Source organism: Labeo rohita, chromosome 15, assembly GCF_022985175.1.
Source record: "Labeo rohita strain BAU-BD-2019 chromosome 15, IGBB_LRoh.1.0, whole genome shotgun sequence".
Lineage (NCBI taxonomy): Eukaryota > Metazoa > Chordata > Actinopteri > Cypriniformes > Cyprinidae > Labeo > Labeo rohita.
In genome coordinates, this window is record NC_066883.1 from 2,385,200 (window position 1) to 2,412,985 (window position 27,786).

General features: G+C 36.7%; 1 protein-coding gene across 5 annotated transcripts; it reads left to right on the forward strand.

Annotated features, from left to right (window-relative positions):
• Positions 1–610: 610 nt before the first annotated feature.
• On the forward strand, positions 611–27,584 carry stx1a (syntaxin 1A (brain)). 5 transcript variants are annotated; one of them, XM_051129860.1, is made up of 10 exons: positions 611–847; positions 5,886–5,960; positions 7,155–7,254; positions 11,584–11,658; positions 12,302–12,384; positions 12,495–12,603; positions 16,359–16,432; positions 17,795–17,932; positions 22,110–22,220; positions 26,851–27,584. In XM_051129860.1, exons 1-10 carry the CDS (start codon positions 818–820, stop codon positions 26,926–26,928), a joined length of 873 nt encoding a protein of 290 aa, XP_050985817.1. In that variant the 5' UTR covers positions 611–817; the 3' UTR covers positions 26,929–27,584. The 5 variants fall into 5 exon arrangements, with proteins under 5 accessions (XP_050985817.1, XP_050985814.1, XP_050985815.1 ...); XM_051129857.1 differs by lacking the exon at positions 26,851–27,584 and adding an exon at positions 23,990–25,222 and having other exon boundaries at positions 612–847; XM_051129856.1 differs by lacking the exons at positions 22,110–22,220; positions 26,851–27,584 and adding exons at positions 21,902–22,012; positions 23,990–25,219 and having other exon boundaries at positions 616–847.
• The last annotated feature ends 202 nt before the right edge of the window (positions 27,585–27,786 follow it).

The window sequence follows — 27,786 nt, forward strand, 5'->3', positions numbered from 1 at the left end:
ATCTTTGATGACAAGGGGGTGAATACATTATATGTGAATCTTTGTTTTGGAAGTGGACTTCTCCTTTAAACTGCATTAATAAAATTGGGAACAAAACCAAAAATATTTAAAGATTTAAGAATAAACTCAAATGGATCAAAAACTTTTAAGAATCAAGAAAAAGCATGATAAAAGAAAATGATTAAAAAACTAATATTTTAATATAATATTTTAGTATCATGACTAATATTTTTTAATGGTTTTTTAAGAGACTTATAGGTTGCCATTTTTAAAACTGAGAATGGTCCTAATAAGGTTTAGAGGGTGGTAGATTACCATAAATACTAAACCTCGAGCATAAATTAAAACATATTTTTAATCTAATCTTTTTAAAATTCTTCATAACAGTTAGATTGGTTCTTTAAGATGTCGAAATTTCTTTCATTTGGAAAAAAAAAAAAAAAAAGGTCACAGTCATCACCTTCTTGAACGAACAACACAAGTTATCTAACGAATTTAGATGGCTGAAGTTCAGACAGATTTCGATTGTTACATTGATTCACTGGGAGTAAGAGAGCTGGTGAGTTTCTTAAAATGAACAACGTGTTCGCGGATATCCGGCAGGTAGCAGGTTGGAAATAAACTTTGCAGGACGGTGGGTCCAGGGTTGAAGATGTCTAGTATGCAGTAGCTACTAGTGTGGAGTGAGGCGAGCGGGCGTTGCGCGCTGTAGGGGTTAATGAGCGCGCTGCGCGTCACACACTGTGAGCGGATCCAACTTTAAAAAATGAAGCTCTTCTCTGCGAGCGATAAACGCGTCAAACTGAGCGAATGAATCATGAAGGACCGCACGCAAGAGCTCAGACATGTAAGTATGATTTATTCAGTCAGACTGAACTTTATATTGATGTTCTATGAAGGACAGACGGGCATATTTCATACTGACGTCAATGTGCGTCTTTTGTGATAATTTCATATTGATCACTTCTCAGAATCACAGATCGATATTGATGGTTATTGCTTGATGCTTGTTGCGCTATAGTTGTAATTAAGGTTATTGTGCGAAGTTGGTGAATATGAGCGCAGTGAATACGTGTTGTTTTTATTTGTTTTATTATTTACACTAACCTTTTGCACAGACGAATACGCGGTCAGATGATTCACAGGTGCAGAAAATCCCCATTCATGGGTTTGTCTGCTTGTGAGAAGAGCTGAGTTGTATCACGATTTATTTACCTTTGAGACTGAAATTAAATCATGTTAATGTTAAAATAGAAAGAGTTTTGTATTTGCTTACTACAAGCTCGTTTGCACACATCAAAAGTCAAATCACATCATTAACAGTTACATCGCTGAAAACTAATTTATCATCATAAAGTTCACCAGGCAGGTGTAATAGACGTGTTTACATGAGAAATGATGCTTCAACTTTGTGATTTTCTGTGTGGAGTGATCTGAGTCGAGCACAGTAATCATTAACCAGTCTATCCTCACTATCACTGAGCAAACAGAGGACATGAGAGTGATTCTGTCCTGTTGTGATTCTGGTTGTGTGTCATGTATTGACTTACTATTTAGTTCACTTCAGGTTTAAAGCAGCAGCACACAGGTACATATGACACTTTACAGGTGTGCAGGTGGAATGAATGCATCACTCACAATGTGTTGTGTCTACTGACACTATGACCCAGTCATGGGTGGGAGTGAATTAGAGGTTGAGGGCAGCAGGATGAAATCAGCCAGAGGGGTAAAACTGACCCTCTGTAGTCTGTCATTCTCTGGTATACTGCTTTTCATGTAGAATGCATTGCTACGGTGTGTTAACAACAGCAATTAAAAAGTCTTATTGTTTACATTGACTCAAGTTTAATTTTTATGTCAGTGCTGTTGACAAAAATGTCTCAACAGTTTCTTTGATTTTGTTGATACGATATTTACAGTAGATTATATTTTGGTGAGTTTACCTTTTCGCTGGTATCTGGTTTAGGCCTGTCATGGACAGTTAATTCCCAGAGCTTTTCATATTCTTCACATCTGTGCAGTGGGTCAGTTCACAGCAGTGATAGACACTTTTTCATTAAGGGGCGACATTTGCCACCTTAAATTTATTTACTGTTTGTTGGGACATTTTATCTTTTTATCATTTTATCATTTTTCTTTCTTGTATGCATCATCTCATCCTTACATTAATTTAAAAAAATCAGTTATAATAGTAATGCACAGTTAGCAATGAAATGAAATCAATAACAAAGTTCATTTTTCGAAGTGGCACAGGCACCGCATCTATATCAGCATTTACATGTATATACAATTAAAATTGCATAAATAATGCTATGAGATAATTGTTTTAAAAATAATATTTTAAACATGGAAATGTTAAACTATAATTGCCAGTAGGTGGCTGCAAGTCACTGTCTTAATGAGTCATTGAATCATTTATTCAACCAATTTGTTTAAATGGCTGATTATTCAGGAATCATTGCAATTGCAGTTGTGCTCCTTTTAAAAAAAACAGCATGCTTGTTCATGTGATATTGCTTAAAGCAACTGTATGTATGTGTTTTTACCTTGAAATACCAGTTTCACAATCATTCTGATGATACACTGATTTCTAATAAGGCGAATAGCTTCTGTTTGTTTCCCACACTGCCCCCCAAATGTCTGTTGTGAGAGTATGTGAGTTTGGTGTGTTGCTGTACGGCAGAAACAAATGCATGCGTTCAGCCAGCATACAGTGATGTATTTACCACAGTGAAGTCCACACACCTAAATGTAGGTGGCTTTAAAGTTGCAAAGATACAAAACTAGCTTACTTTTTGTTTATCATAGTATAGTATAAGTATATCATATAAAAATACAATACAAAAACTCTGAATTTCGGGGTCATTCTAAATGCTGTGTACTATTAGTGAAAGTGTGCACATACTTGATAATATCAGCTGCCACATCTTTAAAACAACAATTCTGATATTATATTTCAGACATGACACATATCGCCATACTCTCATAATGACACACACAGGATGAAGCAGTGTTTCCTGAGGGTTGTTTATATGTTTATTTAGGGCATATGGAGGTTGTGTTCTAAATAAAGACTCATCTGACTGTGAGCACACTCATTTCCATTCATTCACTGTGCTCTGGTCATTTTCAAACACATGCTGAAAATGAGCCTTGTCAGTTACCTTCTATTACAATGAGCCTTTGCAGTTAACAAGTATCATAAGCAATTAATCATGAGTTTGACTGCAACATATAATTGCTGTAATAGTGTTTACCATCTGTTCGATTACATTAATGCCATTAATTAACTGATTTTTACTTTACATTTATGCCATATGTACATCCACTTGACATAGTCATTACTAGTAAGCTACTACTAAATATACTGTAGAAACTTAAATTTTCTGTAAAGCTGCTTGCAACAATTTTTATCGTGAAAAGTGCTATATAAATAAACTTGAATTGAAATGAATTAAATGAGTAGTTTTTTATATTTTCAGACATAAATGATCATTTCTTTCCACACAGTTGTCTTAAAGTGCTCTCTGTTGGGGCTGGGTGATATGGACCAAAAACCATATCTCTGTATTTTTTATGTGAATGGTGTGATTTGACGGAGAGATGGGAAGCCTTTGTTCCCCTTCTGCTCATTCATTTTCATTGCTAAATAAAATGTATTGAGATGGGTTATTCCCATTTCTAGTCAGATTGTATGTATTTTCCTTTTCTGACAGTAGTGGTGATGCAAGGTTTTCCTACCGGCATATTAAAATGCAATAAATATTTTTTTATGTGGAAATGTAAATAAATGTATATCTGTTCATGATGTGAGATTATCATTTTAAGTATTTAAAAAAAAAAAAAAAAAAAAGTAATTTCACGTCCTCCCCAATGTCCTCCAGTTGTCACGGTACATGAGAGGAAAGGTGCAACATGAAGATGAAGTGCAATGAGAAGTCTTTAATATAATCCACAATAGGTAAATCCACATAGAAAGGGCAGGAACACACATACACAATGATGAGACCAGACAACAAACATTGATTTGAATGCAACTTATAAAGACAGGTGATTACGATGAACTTAATTAAGACACAGGTGAAACAAGGTTAACTAATGATGACACAACGAGGGCAGGATCAGGAAAACCATATATGGGCACAAGAGGGGAAAAACCAATACAAATAGTCCAGGCTACGAAAACAAATAAAGTGAATGTATCTGTGTTTTTATCCTGTGAATTATATGCAAAATTGGTTAAAATATAAACATTACATGGTAAAACAAAGTAATTGTTTTTTTTCATGCAGAAGTTGAAATCATTAAATAAAGTTAGATAGGAACAAAGAACACACATTTGCAAATCTGAACATATAAAAATGACAGCCTATCACATTTAAACCCCATTATAATAGTCCATGTGCTACTTTATAAAAATACAATTATTTGTGTTTCATTGGAAACCAAGGAACATACGAAGTAAACATAGTAACAGAAACTGAAGCTGTGATAAACAAGAAATATTTTAGTAAAATGTATATTTTAGTGATTTATTGCTCGGTTTGATTCTATTCTGTTCTGTTCTGTTGAAGCTGGGCCATTGGGCAGTCGTCATTGTTGAACCCTGGTTGCACTTATCTAGACTACCATCAAACTTCTCTGAAAGTGACTTTTTATGGGATAGAGTGAGATTACAGAAGGGAGTGGGTAGAGACTGCATGTACTGCATTAGACGCTCATTAGTTTCACAGTGATATTAGAGCTGTTTTTGCAGTACATTAAAATACTTCAGTCTGATAAGCTATAGTCCTACATAGGGTCATGTGGATGCTGGAGCCGGGGTGTCATATTTAGACATATTTTTTTAAAACATTACAGTTATGTAGGCCTGTCACGATAAAAACTTTTTGTTGTACGATATATTGCCCCAGAAATAATTGCGACGAGCGATATTATTGTCATTTTAGGACCATTTTATGCCACTGAATATATAATCATAATATAAGAGCATAATAATGCAAGAAGACCTACACACTTTAAAGTGACAGCATACTTAAATCATGGAAATTGAGTATCAAAATATTAGATACCTTAAAAAAATTGAATAAACAGTAAATAAACATTTTCAACAAAAGGTATCAAGTAGAAAAAGGGAAAATGCACAAAGAATTTGTATGGAGATTTTTCCATCTACAGATTTTCCCTGACCTTCTTTTCTCTGTAAATTAAGGGTGCACAAAAACTGCTGAAAAACACAATCCCTACTTAGCAGTCAGATGTCCCTATGCACAAGGTACAGATCCCTAAACAAGGTCATATCTGCAGATGAAACTGTTTTGTAGAAGCATTTTTTAAATTTGAACGAGCACCTTATGACGACACCACATCATGTGCGAGAAGCTGCAAAAGACACAGGCGCAAGTGGAATGGTGACATTATTTTTTATGTAAATATAATGGGCAATATATTGCATCACCAAAAATGATTGAGGTCATGTACATATATTGCGTGATAAGTTGATATATTGATTATTGTGACAGGCCTACAGTTATGTTACCTAAACGACTGCACATTTCAGTATAGGCACAGTCAGTTGAATGTATTTGCGTTTTTACAGTTGGTGGTAAAAATGTTTCATTGCCGGATAAAAAGACTATTGCAAACTAAAATAGCAGTGGACCGTTTTTTTGTTGCCAGCATTGTTGATTGTTCTGTCCCTAACGATTGTACGGGCACAGATCTAACAAATGGCTCGTATGCACTCTAAGTCACTTTGGATAAAAGCATCTGCGAAATGAATACATGTGAATGACACTGCAACTGTCCCTGCAATTATTACAATGACAAGTTCATTTTTTAATGATAATGAATCACCTAATGACTACTGTATTGTTGTTCATCAGGGAAAAGAGACGGAAGAGGTGGATGAGGTGGCCGTCAGTGTTGAAAAGGGTTTCATGGATGAGTTCTTTGAACAGGTTTGATATTTACATTACTTTTTCACTAATGAAATCTCTGGGATGTCTGTTTCCTAATCAGCCACACACAGGAAGATGCTGCTGCATAATGCTCTATAATGACACGAGATGAACACATCATGTTCAAGACTGCCATAAAACAGATTCACACAACTTAAATGTGTTTGAACAGAGTCCGCAGTGAACTTTGCTGTTGCATTGTATTTATCAAGTAACACTGACTGCTTTTTTTTTACCTGTTATATAAGATACATATGTAAGCATACACAATACATATATACAACAGGAATTGACCCATGCACAGGAATTATTTATTTACAGTATTATTTATTAATTTAAATTTTGTAAGACCCTCTAAATTTTGTGACTCTTAAAGAAACATGGCACTTTTTTTGAAAATAGGCTCCTTTTCCAACTCCCTAGAGTTAAACAGTTGAGTTTTACCATTTTCGAATCCATTCAGCTGATCTATGGGTCTGGCGGTAGCACTCAATCTCGCTCAAAAATGACCAAAGAGTTTCGATATTTTTCCTATTAAAAACTTGACTCTTCTGTAGTTACATTGTGTACTAAGACTGACAGAAAAGGAAAAGTTGCAGCTTTCTGGGCTGATATGGCTAGGAACTATACTCTCATTCGGGCGTAATAATCAAGGAACTTTGCCGCCATACCATGGGTGCAGCAGCTGCAATGATATTACACAGCACCTGAAAATAGTCTCCCTGTCCTTGATTATTACGCCAGAATGAGAGTGTAGTTCCTAGTCATATCAGCCTAGAAAACTGCAACTTCATTTTCCGCCAGTCTTAGTACACATTGTAACTACAGAAGTCTCAAGTTTTAAATAGGAAAAATATAGAAACTCTTTAGTCATTTTTGAGCGAGATGCTAACGGCCTAATCTGATTCAATGATCTGTGCTAAACTATGCTGAAAGTGCTAGGAGTGCCGGAGATCGGCTGAATGGATTCGAAAACGATAAAACTCAACTGTTTAATTCTAGGGGAGTTGGAAAATGAGCCTATTTTCAAAAATGGTGGCATGTTCCTTTAATTCATTTATTTGTGAATCCACTCTGTGTGTGTGAATTTATTTGAATGTGAGTCAATTCTAACCCTTCAGAGATGTGTGAAACAAGATTTCCTGTTAATGAACAACATGTATTTGATCCGTTCTGATCTTCCTCTTCTCTCAGGTAGAAGAGATCCGAGGGTTCATTGACTCTTTGGCAGAGAAAGTAGAAGAAGTGAAAATAAACCACAGCGCCATCTTGGCCTCTCCAAACCCAGACGAGAGTAAGACCCTGCTACACATAAAGCCTTCGTAAACTCACAAACGCAAATGACAAATAATTTGCGTACCTCAGTGAGAACTTAAGTAAACATTTTACTTAAGTTCAGGCAAAACATCTGATGTTACAGGTCTAATTGTTCTGTGTTTAGTAAATGCACAAGTGTGACCTTTGCGTACAATTTGTGTGTGGTTACAAAAAGCGGATGGTGGGAGTATAGTATGTGTCGTAATATTTTGGTGCGAAATTTGCCTCTTGCGCACTGTGGGCGGACCCTCATGAACATTCTGGTACAGTATTTTTATAGCGACAACTGGACCAAATATTGCCAGCCACAAAAGAGAAGCAGATGTGTACCAACTGTAAAACATCACACTGAGTTCTTCTCTGGTTGGGTTGTGTTACAGCCTGATGACGCTCATGACTGACACACTAAAAGCTAGTGTTCTCCAACAATTACAGCAGGTCTCTGTTCTTTAATTTACTCGCAGTAAATGACTGTACTCTGTACTGACACAGGAAGTATTAACGGATTGACAGATCTTGTGGGTAGTGGTGAAAGAGATAGCTAAAACAGTTCCTGGGGACAGAACGAGCAGCACATGACTTGAGTCTAAGGCACAGATTATAACTGTGTCCCAAATGACGCACTATGCACATATACACTATGTTCTTATGCACTATGCACTCAACCATGTAGTGTATGAATTATATAATCTTATTTTGTCATTCATAAATGGAGTCTGATAGCCCCTCCCCCTTCACTATGTAATTTAAGTTAATTTATTCATGAAACTCATACAGACTTACCTTGAGAAATCAAGATTAATAAAAGCAAAACATGAAATATAGTGTCTATCGACCGATAAAAGCAATTTATTTCACTATCGGCCGAATGTATCCAATCAATCAAAAGGCAGCGAGTCAGACTGAAACTCATACTGGGAGGGAAGAAAATCTCTGTTGAATTTAGGGCTGTCAAAATTAACGGGACAATTAGGCATTAATGGTTACAAAAAACCTCTCTACGCATCTGGATGCATGTAGCGGGCATCGCATCCAATAATCACAAAGAGCTCTGTGCTTGCTCTCTTCTGATAAGTCTCAGTTTTCAAATCCTGTACAATCTATCATGAAAACAGCAAATGCCGTTTCAGTGCTTTTAAATGTGACATGACAGATTGTTATTGCACCTCATTTTAAGCAGCAGCACGGAGCGCGACTCTTTTCCAGTTTAAAAAGTTACAGCGCAAAATGCACAATATAAGCTATGATGAAAGATGTAGTATGGCTTACCAAAATGTATCATGTCTAATGTAATCGCTCAGTCAGTGTTTCAAACACGGAAAGATGCCAGTAAACAGATTGTGAACAGTATGTCACTTAATGTGACATTTACCTCAGCAAAGTTGAATCTGCTGTTCACAAATCATTAGTTAGCCATAAAATAACACTAAAGTGGAGGTTTTTTTTTTAAAGTTTATGGGACATTCTACCAGAAACGTACATTATTATATTATTATTAACAAAAGTGGTTAACATTTAACCCGTTCTTTCTCATCAGTATTATATGTGATTTTAACGGGAGTTCCTCTTTTGCTGTGCTATAAGCCGAGCTTCGGCCGAGCTTCTTTCCTTTTCGCTTTTGAATTCACAGCCGTCACTTTTTACAATAAAAGATAATTGTCTGTTGTGCTTACATCTATTCACTGTTTAAAACTAAAACAAATGCTTGAAAGACAAGCTAACTTATATAATGTTAATTAACATAAACGAATAAGACGAATAAGATGAGGCATGGCTTCACGTGATCAGAAAGATCTGACTCCTGCAGCACGCGCTTTATGCATGGAGCACAGCAGACGCTTCAGAGCAGAGCAGAACCTGCACTGGCACAAATGCTATCACGTTTTAACTCGCACATTCTCAAAAAACTGTCACAGTCTAGAGCCCTGCAAATGATAGGGTTCCATGTGTAGTTAACAGCATCGGTTAGGACAGGTTTTTTTCCTTAAGAAAATCGAACTATTGGTATCAGTATCGGCCGATATCAATCTGAATAATCGGCTACCTGTATCGGCAGAGAAATTCAGAAACGGTGCATCTCTAATAAATACCAAAAAAAAAAAGTATCCATGCAGAACTGGAACTGGTTGTCAGATGACAGTCAGAAATAACAGATAACACATGTGAACATGATAACTTGTTCTGATAAACACAACAGATATATTCAACTCAGAGAAGAAAGTACTACAACATTAAGTCCATGAAAATGAAACTAACAGAAGATAACTGTGACAGGAACTTGCACTGTAACAGAAGAGATCAGGTGGGATGAGAGAGAGGAGGTTGGGGCTCTGGATGAGGAAAAGGAGCAGGAGAAGGGCTGTTGGGAGTGGCCAGGTGGTATAGACCACTAGTCAGTGGAGGGAGCAGCCATGGTGGAGGATGTGGCTGATGAACTCAGAGTGACTAATGACAGAACAGAGGAAGGAGGAGCCAGTGTAGCCTTGGTGGGGATGCTAGGTGAAACCCAGGTGCCAACTGACCGTGATGGTGCAGGTAGAGGTGAGGACCCAGGCCAAGCTGAAGAGCTGCAGGTGATGAGTGACACAGAAGGTCCTGGAGCCCGAAGTGAAGCTGCGCCGATGAGCAGCCGAGGTGGAGCCAGGGTGCCCAAGGACTGAGGTGAAGCTGGAGGGAAGAAGAAGCCTCAGAAGAAGATGCAGACAAGTACCCGTAAATCTATGGCGTGCCTAGAGTGACGACTGACCAAGGTGGAGCCGAAGGGATGGGGAAGTCCTGAGGGAGCTGAGGCAGCGAGGAGCAAAGGGCAGAGGGCTGAGGCAGAGTGATGGGCTAGGAAGATTGATGCGGAGCTAATGGGTCAACGGCTCCAGCGGAGTGAATGAGACTGGGAATGGCTGGTTTCAGTGAAGAGTGCAGGAGAGGAAGGCTTGGTAAGGAAGCAGGCTCAGTGATGAACAGGTCGGTGATGACAAAGAACTTTCAGTGCTGGATGTGATGACAAAGACTGAGTGAAATCAGCGTTGACGAAGACTCCGAGCTGAATGGGACCTGCGACAACAAAGACACAGTGCAGGAAGGGATCAGTGGTTCATGGGTGGGCACGGTGGGCATCAGTACTTTTGTTTCCCAATCCATTCTTCCAAGCCATTCTTCTGTATCCAGCTCCACCAGTATACCCACTGGCATGAATATTGTGGCCAGCTCACACACCTGGTCAGTCGGGATCTCAGGCCCTGTTTACACTTGGTATTAAGATGCGTATTGGTCGATCGGATCACAAGTAGACAATGGAGACACGTACCCATTTTTTTCCCTCTCTTCTGGCCACTTTCGACCAGTTCTGACCACATTACCCCCATGGTGCTGATTACGTCAAGAGGAGGGTGAAGGGGTGGATCCTTCTGTCAGGGTCAAAACATGTGCAGGAGGGCTTAAGTTATTGCGCACCAATGTTAATAAAAAGCTTAGACAAATTTCACACATTCGCACAAAAGAGAAAAAGCAGCCGCTTTCGTTTCAGCAGTGGTAGCCTCAAGACCCCACCGAACACTGTGGATTCACACTAGAAGTCAGGAGTGGTGGAAAAACATTGTACTCGGTGAGTTTAATGATCATCAGTGGCTCGAACATTTACGTATGTGACGGCGCACATTTAACGTTCACTGCGATAAATGGCCACAATTGTTTTTGAACCATCAATATTAGGTCAGTAGGCGGTCTTTTGTGGTTGCTCGAATGCATTCGACCACATGAACGTCTACACCACGAAAGCAATCCAGTCGAATGCGTTTTCAACTACTTGTAGAAGTGGTTGAAAGTGGACAAGCTCAAAACGTTCGTTTATTATTTGAAGCTGTTCATCATCAAGCCCCCTCCAAAAGTGAGAACTTATTGTATATCTCCTAAACACTTGGATTATATGGCATGTGTTGCATGGGACCAACACCAGAGTAACAAAAGGATGACTTCATTTTCATTTTTGGGTAACCACTTTCAGAAGAACTGAACATAAATCTACAGAAAATCTACATACATACATGAATATTCAGACAAAGCACTGTAACTCTGTGTGATTACAAATGAGTTCATTCAAAGACTACATAAAATTACTAAAAATGCATTGCATTAAATGAACAAAGTCTTATTCCTAGAAGGGAATCATTAGTAAATAATGTTTATGTCTTAGTATATTCTGAATATGCTAAATACATTATATACAAGAACAGTCCGATAGCTGGAGATCAGTAAACATGCTGTTCGTGTAAACATGTTCTGTGTGTCTTTTTCTTTAATTTTACAACAGAAACAAAAGCAGATTTGGAGGAGTTGATGACAGATATTAAGAAGCTGGCTAATAAAGTACGCACCATGTTAAAGAGTGAGTCCTTCATCCTCAACAACACACATGTTGCAACCACTTACATGTTCATCCCACACAGTGCTAGGGAGGGCTATTCCAGCGTTTAAGAGCCAAATGGATCTACAGTATGGATTTTATGATATTTTGAGTATTATCTGGCCATAATTGTGCTCTTGCAACAAATGTGATGGACTGTAGTGAGATAGGAGCTCACTTAGAGCTTTATAACTAGTCAGCAGAATTTGTATGAAGTGTAATAGGGAGTCAATGTAGTGACAGTAAAATTGTCTGATATGAGCACTCAAGCTTCAACTGGTTGAAAATGCAACATCTAATTTAATAACTGTACTGGACGTCCTCATAGTATTGCATTACAATAATCTAGTCTTGATATCATGAATGCATGAATACGTTTTTTTGGCATCAGAAATAGAGAGCAGTCCATATCATTTGCATCTACTATCATTCACTAACGTGCCACAAGATGATAAAGTGATTAGTGATGTGTTTTGTAAATGCAGAGCTGACTGTAACATCATGATACTGATATCAATATACACAATCACACATTCTAGAGGGATTTGGAATAACGTTGTTTTCATTCATTTATCTTTAGCACTAGTAAATAATTAACCACAGGGATGACTCCTCTTTTTTTTAGATATCCAGCAGAGCATAGAGCAGGAGGAGGCACTAAACCATTCAAAAAACCCATCAGCTGATCTGAGGATTCGGAAAACACAGGTGAGTGGGTTTAGACACGTCTCCGTTACCACATGTCAGTCTATTACTCACTGAAGACTGGAGCATATGTTGTTTTGTGTATAATAATATAAAAGGTTTCTGTTTTTCAGCACTCCACCCTGTCACGTAAATTTGTGGAGGTGATGACAGAATATAATGCAACGCAATCAGATTACAGGGAACGCTGTAAAGGACGGATACAGAGACAGCTGGAGATCAGTGAGTAAACACAAACACTGGTGACACTTTAGTTTTGGGACCAATATTATTTAGTATTAGTGTGCATATTACTAGCATATTGGCTATTTTTTAGTACTTTAAAAGGATGCGTTTATGCCTTCTGGATGACAATATTTTATATCTGTTAATCCAACCTATACCTAAACTAGCTTACTAACTATTAATAGGCAGAAAATTAAGAGTTTACTGAGGCAAAAGTTGTAGCTAATAGTTGAGAATGAGATGAGAATTGGACCTCCAAAAATATCCACTACGATAATATTTACATAAATAATAATTGTAATAGCTATAAGCAATTAATAAAAGAGAATAGTTTCAAAACAGTCAGCAATAATGATCTTCTATGAATTTAGGTTTTAGTCTCAATTGCTTCTGTCTCTTCACATAATTCCTGACTCAGGTTAAAATGAAGAAGTTGGGTTTTCCATAGCAAAACTTTTATTCTGTGGTCTGTGAACTATACTGTATGTTTGTGTTGATTTTGAGAAGATCCAGCCATGGCCCAAATTAAGCTTCCTGATCAGTCAGGTGTTGATTCAGTCTCTACTGGTACTTGGGGTTCATTAAACTATTTATCCTGACAAGATAAGACAAAGCCTCAAAATATCCAGCATCCAATTCAATACTTCAAAGTGGGGATGAGGTACTTATCTGCATCTTTCTGTCGCCTTCACCTGTCACTTTCAGCTCATCAGACTGTGGAACTCAGGTGCAGGAGGTGCTTGAATTTATTCTTTGATGACAGCAAAGTCTTTTTAATGGCACCCCTCCCAAACATGTAGGTGGTGTACTGGGATAATATGATAATTATGTATATATATATAAATAAATGATATATAATTATATGTAAAGGATGTACTTCTAAACTTTAATTATTGCCCAGAGAGTGTAAATGTGTGTTTTACCACTGAACTATTTTTAGACATTATCTGATTTGTTCAGCTCCGCAGCGGTTGGGCTGCATTTACACTGACACTGACACTGACTGTCAGAAAATCTGATTTTTTTACTCATATCTGTCATGGATTAGGTATTGTTGCATATGTGTAAACACAGAAATCCGCATGGGATCTTCATATGTTCTGAGCCAAATCCAAATGTGGTTTTAAATCAGATACAGAACTGATATTTAGACATCTGCCTGTTGTCTAAAGATGTAAATCCGATTCCCATTTTAATCCCAAGCCACGTTTACTCACAATAAAGATAACATAAAATGGCTTTGACACTGAATGTTATATATTTCACAGCAACAAGATGATAACATTTCAGTTTAATTAATTATATTTTATCTTACTGTGCTTCTGTTTTTTTACTTCATAATCAATGACTATTTCATCAAATTTTGTGCTGCAAACATCATTGGCATTTTTATTATATCCATGCTTGATCCCTAGATTGGGATAAACCACATATGTGCATTAAAGTCAACAATATAGAAATAATTTGATCAAATGTATATAGTATAACCAATGGAGTTGAAGTGAGTTGTACGAGTTGTAGTTTACAGGAGAAGTCCACTTCCAGAACAACAATTTACAGATAATGTACTCACTCAGATTTTCCTCAAAAAACATAATTTCTTTAAGACTAAAGAAAGACAGACATGAACATCTTGGATGACAAAGGGGTGAGTACATTATATGTAAATTGTTTTTCTGGAAGTGGACTTTTCCTTTAAGTGAACGTAAACAGGTGGGACGAAAAATGAAAGCTGCATTTAGCCCACTGAACATCAGGTTCCATACGCAGGATTCCTTTAAATTAGGGTCAGAAATTAACCATTTCATTTATGGGCAATATTTTCTCCTAGAAATTGATTTCAAGTAGCATTTTTTTACAAATGTTACAATTTTTTTCAAGTGTTTTTAATTTGAAATACTTACATTTAACCAGTTACTTTAATCAGTCTGAATATTATAGACTGGTAGCAATAAAAACAAACTGTTATATATATTATATGTAAATAATATATTTAAAAATAGGAATTCATTAGGGTAGGGCTGCAATATTATGACAAATATCAAATCATTATTGTAAATTATTGCTCTTGATGTTGTAATAATGATTATTGATGTTGATTAATAGAATACATATGTAGAAATGTATATTAAATTTTATTCTGGCTACATAGACACATATGTCGGTTCATTACATTAGTTTAATCTAGTGCAAGTTATGCTAAAGCTGTGAAATGAATCTTTTACTTTACATCTTTTCTGCACTCCATTGTTAATGAAGAGCGAATTTGTGAGCATGCAAAATTCAGTCAAACTCAACAAAACTCTGCACTGACTAATCAAAACTCCTCTGATTGGCCATTGTGTTCATTAGCTCAACAGAAATGTATGTGATTGATTATGATGCTCAATGAGGCCAAAAATTGACAAATTTATACTTTTTATTTATTTTCACATTTCAGGCGCAATTTAATCATGCAGGAGCAATTTTTGCCTCTTTATCATAGATTCCCTGGGAATCAAACCCATGACGCGTGCCGTTGTTAGCATCATGCTCTGCTGTTTGTACGTCAGACTGGGTTCTGTGTCAAAAGGTTTTTTTCTTGTGACTCCAAAAGAGCACACATGCTTTCCTCACTGGAGGACTTGGAGGTCACTCTGAACTGCTTTTAGTTAAAAGTGCATTTTATTTATTTCCCTGATTCGTTTATGCCATCATGTTTTTGCCAACATTCGGATGCCAAGGCATATTGAGCTGTTTTGTGTGGTACTGTCTCGTGTTCCTTCGTCCTGTGTAGGATCATATGGTGCTGGGGAGAACAGATAACCCCCATCCATCTGTCATCGGCTTCAAGCTGGAACCATAATAATCATCCTGCCAGCTTGGGTGAAAGACTGCTAGTGTTTGCAATCTGTTACTGACTACCAGGAAAATGTAGTAAAGCTGCCCTGCTGGGTCACGAACACACACGCCACGACAACGTCCGCAGTATAGCTCCGCATTTGGTGTGTAATCAAGAGTGAGTCACGATACATACAGATCACAGATGTGTGATCACACCACACAGTTCGTTATTAACTCAATGAGCTACTAATTACAGACTGTCAGGGGGGAACAATGCTGCGTGTCACCTCAGTGTTTCAGACTAGTGATTCTCTAGTCTCATTTCAAAAAGTGCAGTAGGATTGTTTTTGTGTAATTAGTCCTTTGGATAAACATTTTCTCCATAATGGATTTCCTCATAACTTGACCCTTTACATTATATTTTCTGTAAAACCCAGAACCAGAATGATTAACCAGTTATCACTGATAGGAAGTAAGAGTTGTTGTAGTAGTCATGTTTAGATATTGGGTAGAGTTAAGGGATCTAAATTATGGTCAGGCAGAATAAAGCATTAATTTGTAAGTGCTAACAAACAGCCAGTATGCTAGTAATTTGCATGGTATTAAACAACTAGTTAATAGTATTGGTCCCTAAACTGATGTGTTACCAAAAACATTTACCCATCAACCCCTGTGTCATATTGTAGTCTTGAGAGATGTGACAATCAGTAAAGAACAATGAAAGGTAACTAATCTCTAATCTATTTAAAACAGTTATTCAACCTCTCACATGTCACATGACATTAAAATATATGTGTAGAACAAATATGCATTGTATGTGTGTCATTTTACATCAAAGACAAAAATGTTAACCCATGCTACTTTGTCCTATAACACTAGCAAGCTGTTAAGGTTTTTTTTTTTTTTTTTTTTTTTTTTTTTTTTTGCAGCGGGAAGAAATACAACAAATGAGGAATTGGAGACCATGTTAGAAAGTAACAACCCCTCCATCTTCACTTCAGGGGTGAGTGGATGTATACAACATCATGTATACAACATGTAAAATCTAATTAGTTGGGCTTACTTAAAAAAAAAACATGCAAACCGATTGCCTTAAAAAAAACTAAGTAAAGTGAAACAGGAATAGTATGTTGTAGTGACAAATGCTTAGTATAGTTTACTTAAACGGGAGTTCTAGTAACTAAAAAAGAACTGTAGGGGGTACTTGATCCTTTACTTTAGGTTTACTCTTGACTTAGTATAGCTACTCACTGACTCCCAGAGTGCATTGCGACATGAATAAATTATGCAATTGCTTTGTTTTACTGTTGTTTTTTATTTTCCAGTTTTATTTGCTGTCTTGTGTCAGTAGTAGCACATCAAAAAAAGGCAAATAAAATGGTTGTTACGGTTAATAAAAATAAATGAAATTGAGTTGTTACCATTGTTGTGACTCCCGTGCTGAATGTTGAAGTCTGTGTGACTCAAGCACATCACCCCAAATATTAAAAGATTATAGCTACCCAAATTAAAAGCTTCTCAAAGCATCTATGAGGAACAATGAAATGATAAAAAATCATTAATCAACATAAAAAATGATAAAAATCAAAATCAACATAACAATGCACTAGCCAATTAGAAAATAGGTCACCTTCTAAAAGCAATCTATTTATTGCTTTTTTTCTTTTGAAATCAAGTTGCTCTGATTTCATGTTGCATAATAGGAAAAAAGCTATAATAATATAAACAAAGTTCCAAGTGCCCAACCACAGGGAACACTAATCACTATAATGATAAGTTAAAAAAACAAAAAGAACACATTTTCAGTTGTATTGAAAATTCAGCATTCAAGAGAACTACAGTAAGCATCATGTTTACACAGCACAAACAAGAATAGAACAAAATTTACAAATATGCTTGTAGCCTCTGTGAATTTGATCTAATGGCCATGAATCTTTCACTTCTTTTATTCTTTGTGTTCTACAGAATCAATATTATACAGTTTGCCGCAGTCTGCCTTTTTTTCTGTCCACTTCTTAGTGCCTGTTTTGGCAGTTAATTGTGAGCAAGTAATGTTTGGGTTAATCAACCGATTAATCAGTGACATTATCACAATAAGATAACCCTGCTTTCTAGAGCTACCTGCAAGTGGGTTTTATGGAAAAAAAAGCTTTGAGAATTGATGACTATGGTGGGATGGGGTGCTAACACATGCTTTGGTAGCTGTAAAGATTTGTATTTCGTGAGACAGGAGTTTTCAGCCACTCACCTTTTCAGAACATGCTGGACTGGGTTGTTTGTTGTTGTTTTTACTCTTATTAAACCAGCCAGTGATTAAAGCAGAATTATTTTGGAAATCATTCTTACCTTCTCATGTTTGCTCTAGATCATCATGGACTGCAACATCAGTGAACAGGCTATGAATGAGATTGAGACGCGGCACAATGAAATCATCAAACTGGAGAACAGCATCCGTGAGCTGCACGATATGTTCATGGATATGGCCATGCTGGTGGAGAGTCAGGTAAACATCACTGACAGATGACTTCACTGTTAGAGAGTGACTAATTAAACATGACAGCAGTCTGAACATGTGTGTATGGACATTCTGTCACATCCAAAAGCATTTTGTGTACCATTAATAACACAAAATCCACAAACTGACCAGCGGATATCTGTTTTTACAGGTCATAATCAAACCCAGTTAAAATTGGATTTAGTGCGACACGTGAGCCCCAGTCCTGCAGTATTCGAGACACTTGATCTGATGACTCACATTCACACTGTAGAGGACAGACAGCAGCTAAAGCAGCTGTAAATCAGTTGCAGTGTAGGCCAGTCCGTTATTTAGTACATGGTGTACCAGTCAGCTTCTCCTAAATGAACGAAACTACACAAAGGCTAACATAATGGGATATCAAGGAAACAAACCAGGGTGTAATCAGCAACCAAGGAAACAGGAAACAAGAACACGGAAACAATGGAATGAAATAAACTTCAAAACATCTGTATTTTAGCAGCATGACCCATGACCACTCCATTTGATGTTTTTCAAAGACCTGTTTAATACTCTAGGACTGGGGTTTTCAACTTTGGCCTTCAAGGTCCACTTTCCTGCGGAGTTTAGCTCCAACCCTAATCAAACACAACAAGCTAATCAAGGTCTTCAGGATCATAAGGAAGTTATAGGCAGGTGAGTTTGATGAGGGTTGGAACAATACTCTGCAGAAGAGTGAACTTTGAGGGCCAGTACTGACCATATGCACGCATCTTGTTTTAGACAAGACAGCTCAGTCATTTCTGGTCAACTGTACTGTGTCGTAATACAAGTGTCCTTTGCTCGTTTTCTCTACATAATCCATTCACAATTCCAAGAAAAGGTTTGTTTGTCTAAGAGGACCAAACGTCCATGTATACCGTTTCAAGAATGACAAATGACATGAGTAAATCTGCTAAATATGCGCTAGTCATTTTATATGATTGACAGTAATAACCGAACTAAACATCTGACAAGCCGATGTCAAAAACAGAGCTGTGCTTTAAATGATTCAGACTAAATTCAGAGTAACAAAACTACAGCAGTAACAAGTTGTGTTGGTTAAATATAGGCTACTTAATAGCTTTTACAGTTTAAGATAAAACTGTTATTAAATGTATGTAAAAAAAAATTGTAGTTATTAAATTAAATCTAAAATATTTCAAATTCATATTAATTCATATTGAATGCATTATTTATTCTTATACCATTAATATTTAACTTATTTAATTAAACTATATGTAAGTAATTAAATAATTATAGGCTGTTTGTGTCAGTGCTTATTTATTTATTTTATTGACTTTCTGCGCTTGCTATACTATATACTTGAGTGCGGTAAAAGTACTAAAAATTGTTGTACTAGTAATTTTATAATAAATCAAAAAGCAAGACATGAAAAACTGTGGGAGTTGAAATGGCAGCTGCAGCCAATGAGTGAACCTCTACTGCCATCTTCTGGTTATAAGAGTAATTTCATGTCATTTTCATCTTAAAAAGTCGTTGTTTTCCATGAAAAAGCATTTTTTCCATGTTGTCTTTATGAATGAAAAGTTAATCTTTGAAGTGAATTTTACTGCACAGCTGTAGAGTTGAAAAATAATAATGGCTTTAAAATATTACAAGATTTTAAAAATATTTTCATGACTATGAAGGCAAGTTTTTGATTATCAAGAATAATGTTTCAATGTTGTTTAAGAGAAGCATCTCTAGCTTGCTAATGTTAGATTAAACAGTTATGACAGTGTTTAGCTGTCAGCATTTAGATGTACAACTTCGTGTCTGTGTATTCTCTTGGGATTACCAGGCTCAGAATTTAAATTATATGTTGTTAAATAATATGAAACTGATGCCTAATATGATAATATGACCCCAGCCTCAGTCCATTCCTTGTGAAGTTCACCCAAATTCTTGAATCGATTTTGCTTGACAAGCCTCTCAAGGCTGCGGTTCTATCGGTTGGTTGTGCATCTTTTTCTTCCACGCTTTTTCCTTCCAATCAACTTTCTGTTAACATGCTTGGATACAGCACTCTGTGAACAGCCAGCTTCTTTGGCAATGAATGTTTGTGGCTTACCCTCCTTGTGAAGAGTGTCAATGATTGTCTTCTGGACAACTGTCAGATCATCCGTCTTCCCAGTGATTGTGTAGCCTAATGAACCAAACTGAGAGACCATTTTGAAGGATCAGGAAACCTTTGCAGGTGTTTTGAGTTGATTAGCTGATTGGCATGTCACCATATTCTTATTTGTTGAGGTTTGGTGGGTTTTTGTTAAATGTGAACCAAAATCATCACAGTTAAAAGAACCAAAGACTTAAACTACTTCAGTCTGTGTGCACTGAATTAATTTAATACATGAGTTTCACAATTTGAGTTGAATTACTGAAATAAATGAGCTTTTCCACAACATTTTAATTTATTGAGATGCACCTGTAAATAGCACATATAAAATGAGCTATATCGGAAATTTACGAGCTGGCTTATCATTATGCGGAAGTTCTAAAGAAGGCTCCGTGCATATGGTCAAGGACCTACCGCTCAGTCTGTTATCAGTTGTACATTATTAAACACTGCAATTACTCTACTCTGTCTTAAACAAATCACTAGCTATGTTTCCATCACCCTTGCACAGTATTGCATCAGAAATGTGTGATGAAAATGCCAAATAAAAAAAAATCCCTTAACTTGCAAAAAGTTATGCTCGCTTGGGGTGTTGACTTGATGGGATGGCATAACCTGACTAACCAGCGGAGTGATCTCATTACACAGCATTTGAAATGTTGTTATGGTCAGAGTATATTTCTGTATAATTTCCTCACAGAAATGTCTTACCTGACTGCATTCCCAAACACCTAGCATTAACCTCCTAAAGCAATGACCGCATTTACTGTGTTTTGTATTTATCAGGAAGTGACGATTTTGTTCTCTTTGACTCTTTGAATGGAAATGGTGCTTATTTGCAAATGTTTTATGCGATATTGCAATTTTGCTCACAATTTAAATTTGCAACTTTGAATGGAAACGCAGCTAGTGACTCAAAAACCAAAAGTCCCATCCTATATTTTTTCTCATTCAACATGCCGTGTCACATACTAGAATGGAAAAGACAATCCGCAATTTCCAGTTTCAGAGTTTGAGTTCTGCCTATTTAAACATTCAGGCAAATTGAGCTCTCCTTTGTGTCTTATCATGGTTGAACAGACAAGTACACATGCAAATTATGTCAAAATTACTGTCCTGTCATGTATTATAAGCGCAGTCAGTTATGTCATAAATGACTGTAAACAGTTAGGTGAAAATTGGACGTGTGTTAGTATATTAGAGCTGTGCACAGTGTTAAAGTGACAGTAGCCTAATATACCTGCTGCTGTCTGTGTCCTTATTGGTGCTATATATGATTTTTATATATAAACAGCGATTTGCTATGTGAAGACAAAGTGCAGTAATGACATTCTTTTGCAGAGAGTGAAGTCTGAACCGCTCTATGAATTAATCCAAGCTTTTCTGTTCAGTCTTTCAGCAGCAGCGGGACAGCTGGCGTTTTTATTGAATGTGAGGCTGTTCCTTTGTAACAGTTGCCATTTGGAGTCGATAGCCTTGTGGGCTCTGTTCAGACGTGTTGCACGGTTCTACTTTGCTTCTTGTCTTTCTGTACTGTCCTATCGCAAAAAAGGCAAAGCTGACAAAAATAGCAGAGGAAAGGAGGTCTGGGTTTTCTGAGATGTAGCTGTCATTGGAGATAAAGTGTGAGATGCAGTGTGCAGCCAGATGTAATTACAACATCTACCAGCAGGGGCTAAAACTTTGACCTCGTACACTTTATAGCCTAATTTGTAAACTTTTTCTGCAAAGTGTTAAATATACTTACCATAGTGTGCCATTACTACCCAACATATTCTCTGGTCACGTTCTTTCGGTAAATAGTGTTTGGTGAGCTGTATTTTCCTGTTTTCTTTCAGGGAGAGTTAATAAACAATATAGAGAAGAATGTCTGCAGTGCTCAGGAATATGTGGAAAAGGCCAAAGAGGACACCAAAGCAGCTATCAAAGTCCAGAAGACTAGCAGGACGGTGAGATATTGCAACAAATCCATTATACTCCTCTGAAATCACTTTTCTCTTTTTCTTTCTTCTTTCTCTGGTGCCGTCCATCTCCTGCTCTGGTCAGGGAGATATGATAGACCGTATAGAGTATAATGTGGATCATACAGTGGATTACATTAAGGATGCATTGTTAAACACCAAGAAGGCTGTAAAATACCAGAGTAAATCGCAAAGGGTGAGTGAAAGATACGTCAGTGCCGGCTCTATGTCCTGCATGAGCATTTGTACATCATCTCATTTCTCACCATTTCCCATTCCCACTCCTTCTGGTGTTATAAAAGCTTTTTCTGTGTGCTGTCAACATTAAAATGATGCTGATGGGTTGATTTGTTTTTTCAATCATTGAGGTACCATAGAAAATAGCCAGCAATAGTTCACTCAAAAATGAAAATGTGCTGAATATGTGCTCATCCTCAGGCCATCCAAGATTTGTTTGTTCATCAGATTTGTAGAAATGTGTCATTCCATCACTGTCTCACCAGTGGATCTTCTGCAGTGAATGGGTGCCGTCAGAATAAGAGTCCAAACAGCTGATAAAAACATCACAATAATCCACAAGTAATCCACACCACTCCAGTCCATCAGTTAACATCTGGGAGAAGACAAAAGCTGAAACAAACCCATCAATAATTTTTTTTTTTTTTTAACTTCAAACCATTGCTTCTAGCTAAAATATGATTCAATGCATTCTTCAGCAGTGCAGCTTCAGTCTCATTTTGTTTCACTGTGGAAGGAAAGGGTTTGGAATAGGAGTAACTGATGACCAGATTTCCATTTCTAGGTGAACTAAACCTAGTTGTTAAAGAAGAAGATCACTTCTAGAACAAAAATTTACAGGTAATTTACTCAGCCCTTGTCTTTCTTTCTTCAATTATGTTTTTTGAGGAAAAAATATCAGGCATTCTCTCTATATAATGGACTTCTATGGTGCCCCCAAGTTTGAACATCCAAAATGTAGTTTAAATGCGGCTTCAAAGGGCTCTAAATGATCCCAGCCAAGGAAGGGATCATTTAGCAAAACAATCATTTTTGAAAAACAAATTGACAATTTATATACTTTATATACCTCAAATGCTCATCTTGTCTAGGTCTGTGTGAACTCTGGTTCAATGTGTTCAATACACTTAGGATATGTCAAAAAAACTCCCATCTTGTTTTCTTCCCCAACTTCAAAATCCTTCTGCATCGCTGCAGAAGTACCAACCCAGTGTTTACAAAGTGAACATGCAAAGAAGATCAAACACCCTTTGCAAAAAAAAAAAAAAAATGTTAAACAGCGTAGTAGGAAGATTTTAACATTGAAGAAGAAAATAAGACAGAAAATATGACATACCCTAATTGTATTGACCCGGATTACACAGACTACACATGCACATCGCAGAGATGAGACAAGACAAGCATTTGAGGTTAAAAAGTATAAAAATTGTCAATATGTTTTGAAAATAACCAATCGTTTTGCTACATAAGACCCTTCTTCCTTGGCTGGGATCGTTTAGAGGTTTTGAAGCTGCATCAAAATCAGGGCACCATTGAAGTCCACTACACTCTTAAAAATAAAGGTGCTTTAAAAGGTTCTTCACAGTGATGCCATAGAAAAACCATTTTCGGTTCCATGAACCATTCAGTCAAAGGTTCTTTAAAGAACCATCTCTTTCTTACCTTTTTATAATCTGAAGAACCTTTTTTGACACAAAAAGGCTCTTCAGATGTTAAAGGTTCTTTATGGAACCATTTTTCCTCAAGAAACACAATTTCTTATCAACTGAAGAAAGAAAGACGTGAACATCTTGGATGATAAGGGGGTGAGTAAATGATCTGTACATTTTTGTTCTGGAAGTGGACTTCTCCTTTACGGTTTGTACCACTTTTATCACTGAGATATCATGAACTGAAGTGAGGATCTCTGCATGCAGCCCTCTTATTTTCTGTCCGTATCCCCCACAGAAGTTGATCCTGATAGGCGGTTGTGTGTCCGTCTGTCTTCTCATCCTCATCCTCGCTCTAGCCATTGGACTGAGCTAACCAAGACGCTCTGCTGTCTGTGTGCTGCTTGTGACAGACAGGAACTCAGGACCATCTGTTTGCATACTCTATTATTTATGTGTTATGAATTTACTGAAAGATAAAATGAGATGATACGTGAAATGGCTATGAAGGACAGTGTCTAGAAAAAGTATTCACTTTCTGGAAAGTTATGTTATTGTTTTACAGCATGACATTTAACCAGATCAAGGGTGGACTGTAGGTTTCTTTACCTGTGCACACCTGGTCATTGTAAACAGTGCAATTTTACAAAAGAGCTCAAGCATATGAGCGGTCAGTTTGTAAGTCCACCCATAAATTCTTGAATCAGTTGAGATGTGGCCACTTTTTAAGTAATTTCTGTGTAGCTGTGACTTTCTGCTTGAGCTCATTTGTTTTCCTGCAAAACAGAAAACATGACCCCATCCTGTTTTGGTGCTGCCAAGATACTGTACAATGCCAAGATAACAGACTATTGTCATCTGAGTTGATCAGTGGTCTAATGCCACTTATCAGTGTCAAAGTGTCTTGGAGGCCTGTCAGATCAACAAAGGAAGACTTTACCATTACATTTCACAGAAGGAGAAGTATGAATTTCAGCAAGACACTTTAACTTAAATGGTCAAAAGGTGAGATGTAAGATAGCTAAACACAGCTATACATTTCATATTTGACAGCTCTGATTCATGATAGAAATGTTTAATTACCGACAGTAAATCCAGAAATGCAAGAAACACGACAGGAGCCATTTTCATCATGTTAGGCTTGAGATTAAAAATGAATATGTTCATATTGTGAATGAATTTAACAAACTTGGTAACACTTTCCTGATAACCTTTAAACAAATTCATTTATCACCCTCAGACCCAGAATATAGTCAAACCTGTGGCTCTTTATAGGTTGTGGTTTGTACAGCCATTTAGCCTATAAAAAAACAAACAAACAAATAAAATGCATTACTTTTAGGGCTGTCAACGATTAATAGTGATTAACCGCATACAAAATAAAAGTTTGAGTTTGCCTAGTAAATGTGTGTGTACTGTGTGTAATTATGTATATATAAATACACACAAATTAATGTATATATTTAAGAGAAATATGTTATGTACAAAATATATTTTATTTATATACAATATAAATTATAATAAATACATATACTTGTAAATATTTCTCCTATATATGTACATGAATGTGTTTGTATTTATATGTACATAATAATCACACGCAGTACACACACATATATTAGGCAAACTCAAACTTTTATTTTGTATGCGATTAATCGTTTAACAGCCCTAATTACTTTACAGTAAATTGTGGTTCTTTAACTTTTTTCTTTCTTCTTCTTCTTTATTTCATTAATGATCTTTTTTTGACAGGAAACCCCCTGAGTATCGCAACGTTTGTATACTGATATGTCCATGGTTGGTCTGGGCTCAAAATTGAATGGCATGGTTCACCTAAAAATAACAATTCGGTTATGTTCTGTATCCTATTTTCATTCCAGACACAAATGCTTTTTGATGAATAAGACTGACAAGGTTTTAAAGGGGTCCTATTATGCTCTTTTACAAAGTCTTGATTTTGTTTTGGGGGTGTACTAGAACATGCTTTCATGCTTGGTGGTTCGAAAAATGCATTACTTTTAACATGATTTACATTATTACAGTACCTTTCTCCCCAGCCTGTCAAAAATGGCTTGATTAATTCCGGGTTTGATGAAGGCCCGCATTTAGAAAATGAAATGTGTTGTGATTGGCAAACAGCTTAGACGGTGTTTCAGTACTGCCACGCCCCTTGTCAAAGAAGCAAGTTCCATCTGCTCTGTTATAGTTGAGGATATATTAAGGCATAGTTGACGCTACAGTAGTGTTGGGTCCTATCATCAGCCTGCCAGATCGCCCATACATGGAATTATCATGCTAATTTATTAAAATATTTACATAGTTTCATTGCCGGAAACCAGCTCCATTATAAGGCTAAAAGCAGCCTAATGTTTTTAATATGACTTAATTTGTATTTAACATGACAACAATTGAATAAATACATTGTAAGTTACTAATTACAATATAATGCTTGCATTTGCTTAGTTATTCAAAAAGCAGCTACAGAAAATGAGCACAAAGCATTTACATTATCAAAGAACATCATCACTGATTAGCCTAGTCTAGTTCACATTTATGCATTTTTAAAAACAATCGTGTTATCTACATTGCATGATCAATAAATCTCTTACCACACACTGCACACGTCTGCGGTGCGTTATGGCCACCGAATCCATTTTTTGCACCAGTGATATTTTATGTGCTCTGTACTATTGAGGGTGAATACTTTTTTATTGGCACTTTTTATTTCTACGCCTGTGTTTGTGTTATTGTGTACTGCTGTGTGTCTGCTCAGCATTGTGGCATGTTTGTAAACAGCAAACAGTGTTATGCATTTGCTACACTCCTTACATTCAAAATGATGCCATCGTGGAGAGCAGTGCTGAGCTAATTGTAGTTTACTCTTATAACTTCAACTCTAACATTAGACAACACATATTAACCAGTCTGAACAGATTAGAGCAGTATATACGTTTTGTAAATTCATCAATAACATGTTATGTCATAATATATGGAAAACCCCAGCATCCTCAGACTGCTCTCCATGAATCTTTAAAAATGCAGTTCTGCCTGGGTCATTACAGCAACTCTTCTTGTCTACTTTCATGCTGCCTGGAATGTTTTTTCCATTTTTATGTTAAATTTTATTTTGATTTTTTTCTTGAACCTGTCCAAATACAGAAGAAAATCATTGTTATTATCTGTTGTGTGCTGCTTGGGATCATTGTTGCCTCCATCATTGGTGGTGTGTTGTCCTGAATCACACGTACAGCATGATGTGGGTAATAAAGAGAATGGTTGTTTTAGATCATGTTCTGCTCTGTGTGAGGTTTTGCAGTGTTTAAAGGCTGGAATATGCTACGCAAATTTCACTCTGCATCATACACTTACACGACTCGCAGAAAAACTGAGAATCACTCATTAAATGACTGAGGATCACACACTACACCTTCTGAACACAAACTGCAGAGACGTGCGCCTGATTGCTATGCCAGGCAGTGCATGACAAATGAAAACAATGCATTTACTAAAAATTGCTCAAAATGTGATTTTCTGTGAAATCTGTCAACTCCAAGTGTTCAACATCTGCAGGCTGCCTGTGACTTTCATCAAGTAGTGCTGACTCATCAAACCTGAGCAAAAGTTGTTTAGTGTATTCTAGCCGTTATTCTGGCTGTTGTATTTTCTTCTGTAAGGCTTGAAACACAAGTTGCCTCTGAACAAAACAAAATGTTTGGTTTGTCATTGTGATACTTTGAGGCTCTTTGAAACAAACAGATTCTCTTGAGCCAAGTGTCCCATTATCACGAATGAACCACTAGTCTTCTTTAAATTGCAAATAAAGATTTGTGCTTGTTTTATTCTGTTGAAAATAACCTGTGATTGTTGCAAGTAAAGTTCCAGTTTATTCACAATTCAGATTGTTTCCAGTTTTTGTTTGTGTGCTTTATATTCACATTAATGTCTGAAGAAAACACACATTACTAGGTTTTAAAGACCTCTAATTCATTATGAGTACATGAGCCTGTATAGTCTGTCACTTTAAATAACATAGTCTGTATTTTAAGTAAAGCATATCCACATTTTCGACTTCTTTCACACTTTGAATTTTAATCA

Coding starts and splice junctions, on each gene's coding strand:
- stx1a (XM_051129860.1), top strand. CDS start 818: ATGAAGGACCGCACGCAAGAGCTCAGACAT. Junction 11,659..12,301: donor AGTACGCACCATGTTAAAGA/GTGAGTCCTTCA, acceptor TCTTTTTTTTAG/ATATCCAGCAGAGCATAGAG. Junction 12,385..12,494: donor TGAGGATTCGGAAAACACAG/GTGAGTGGGTTT, acceptor TCTGTTTTTCAG/CACTCCACCCTGTCACGTAA.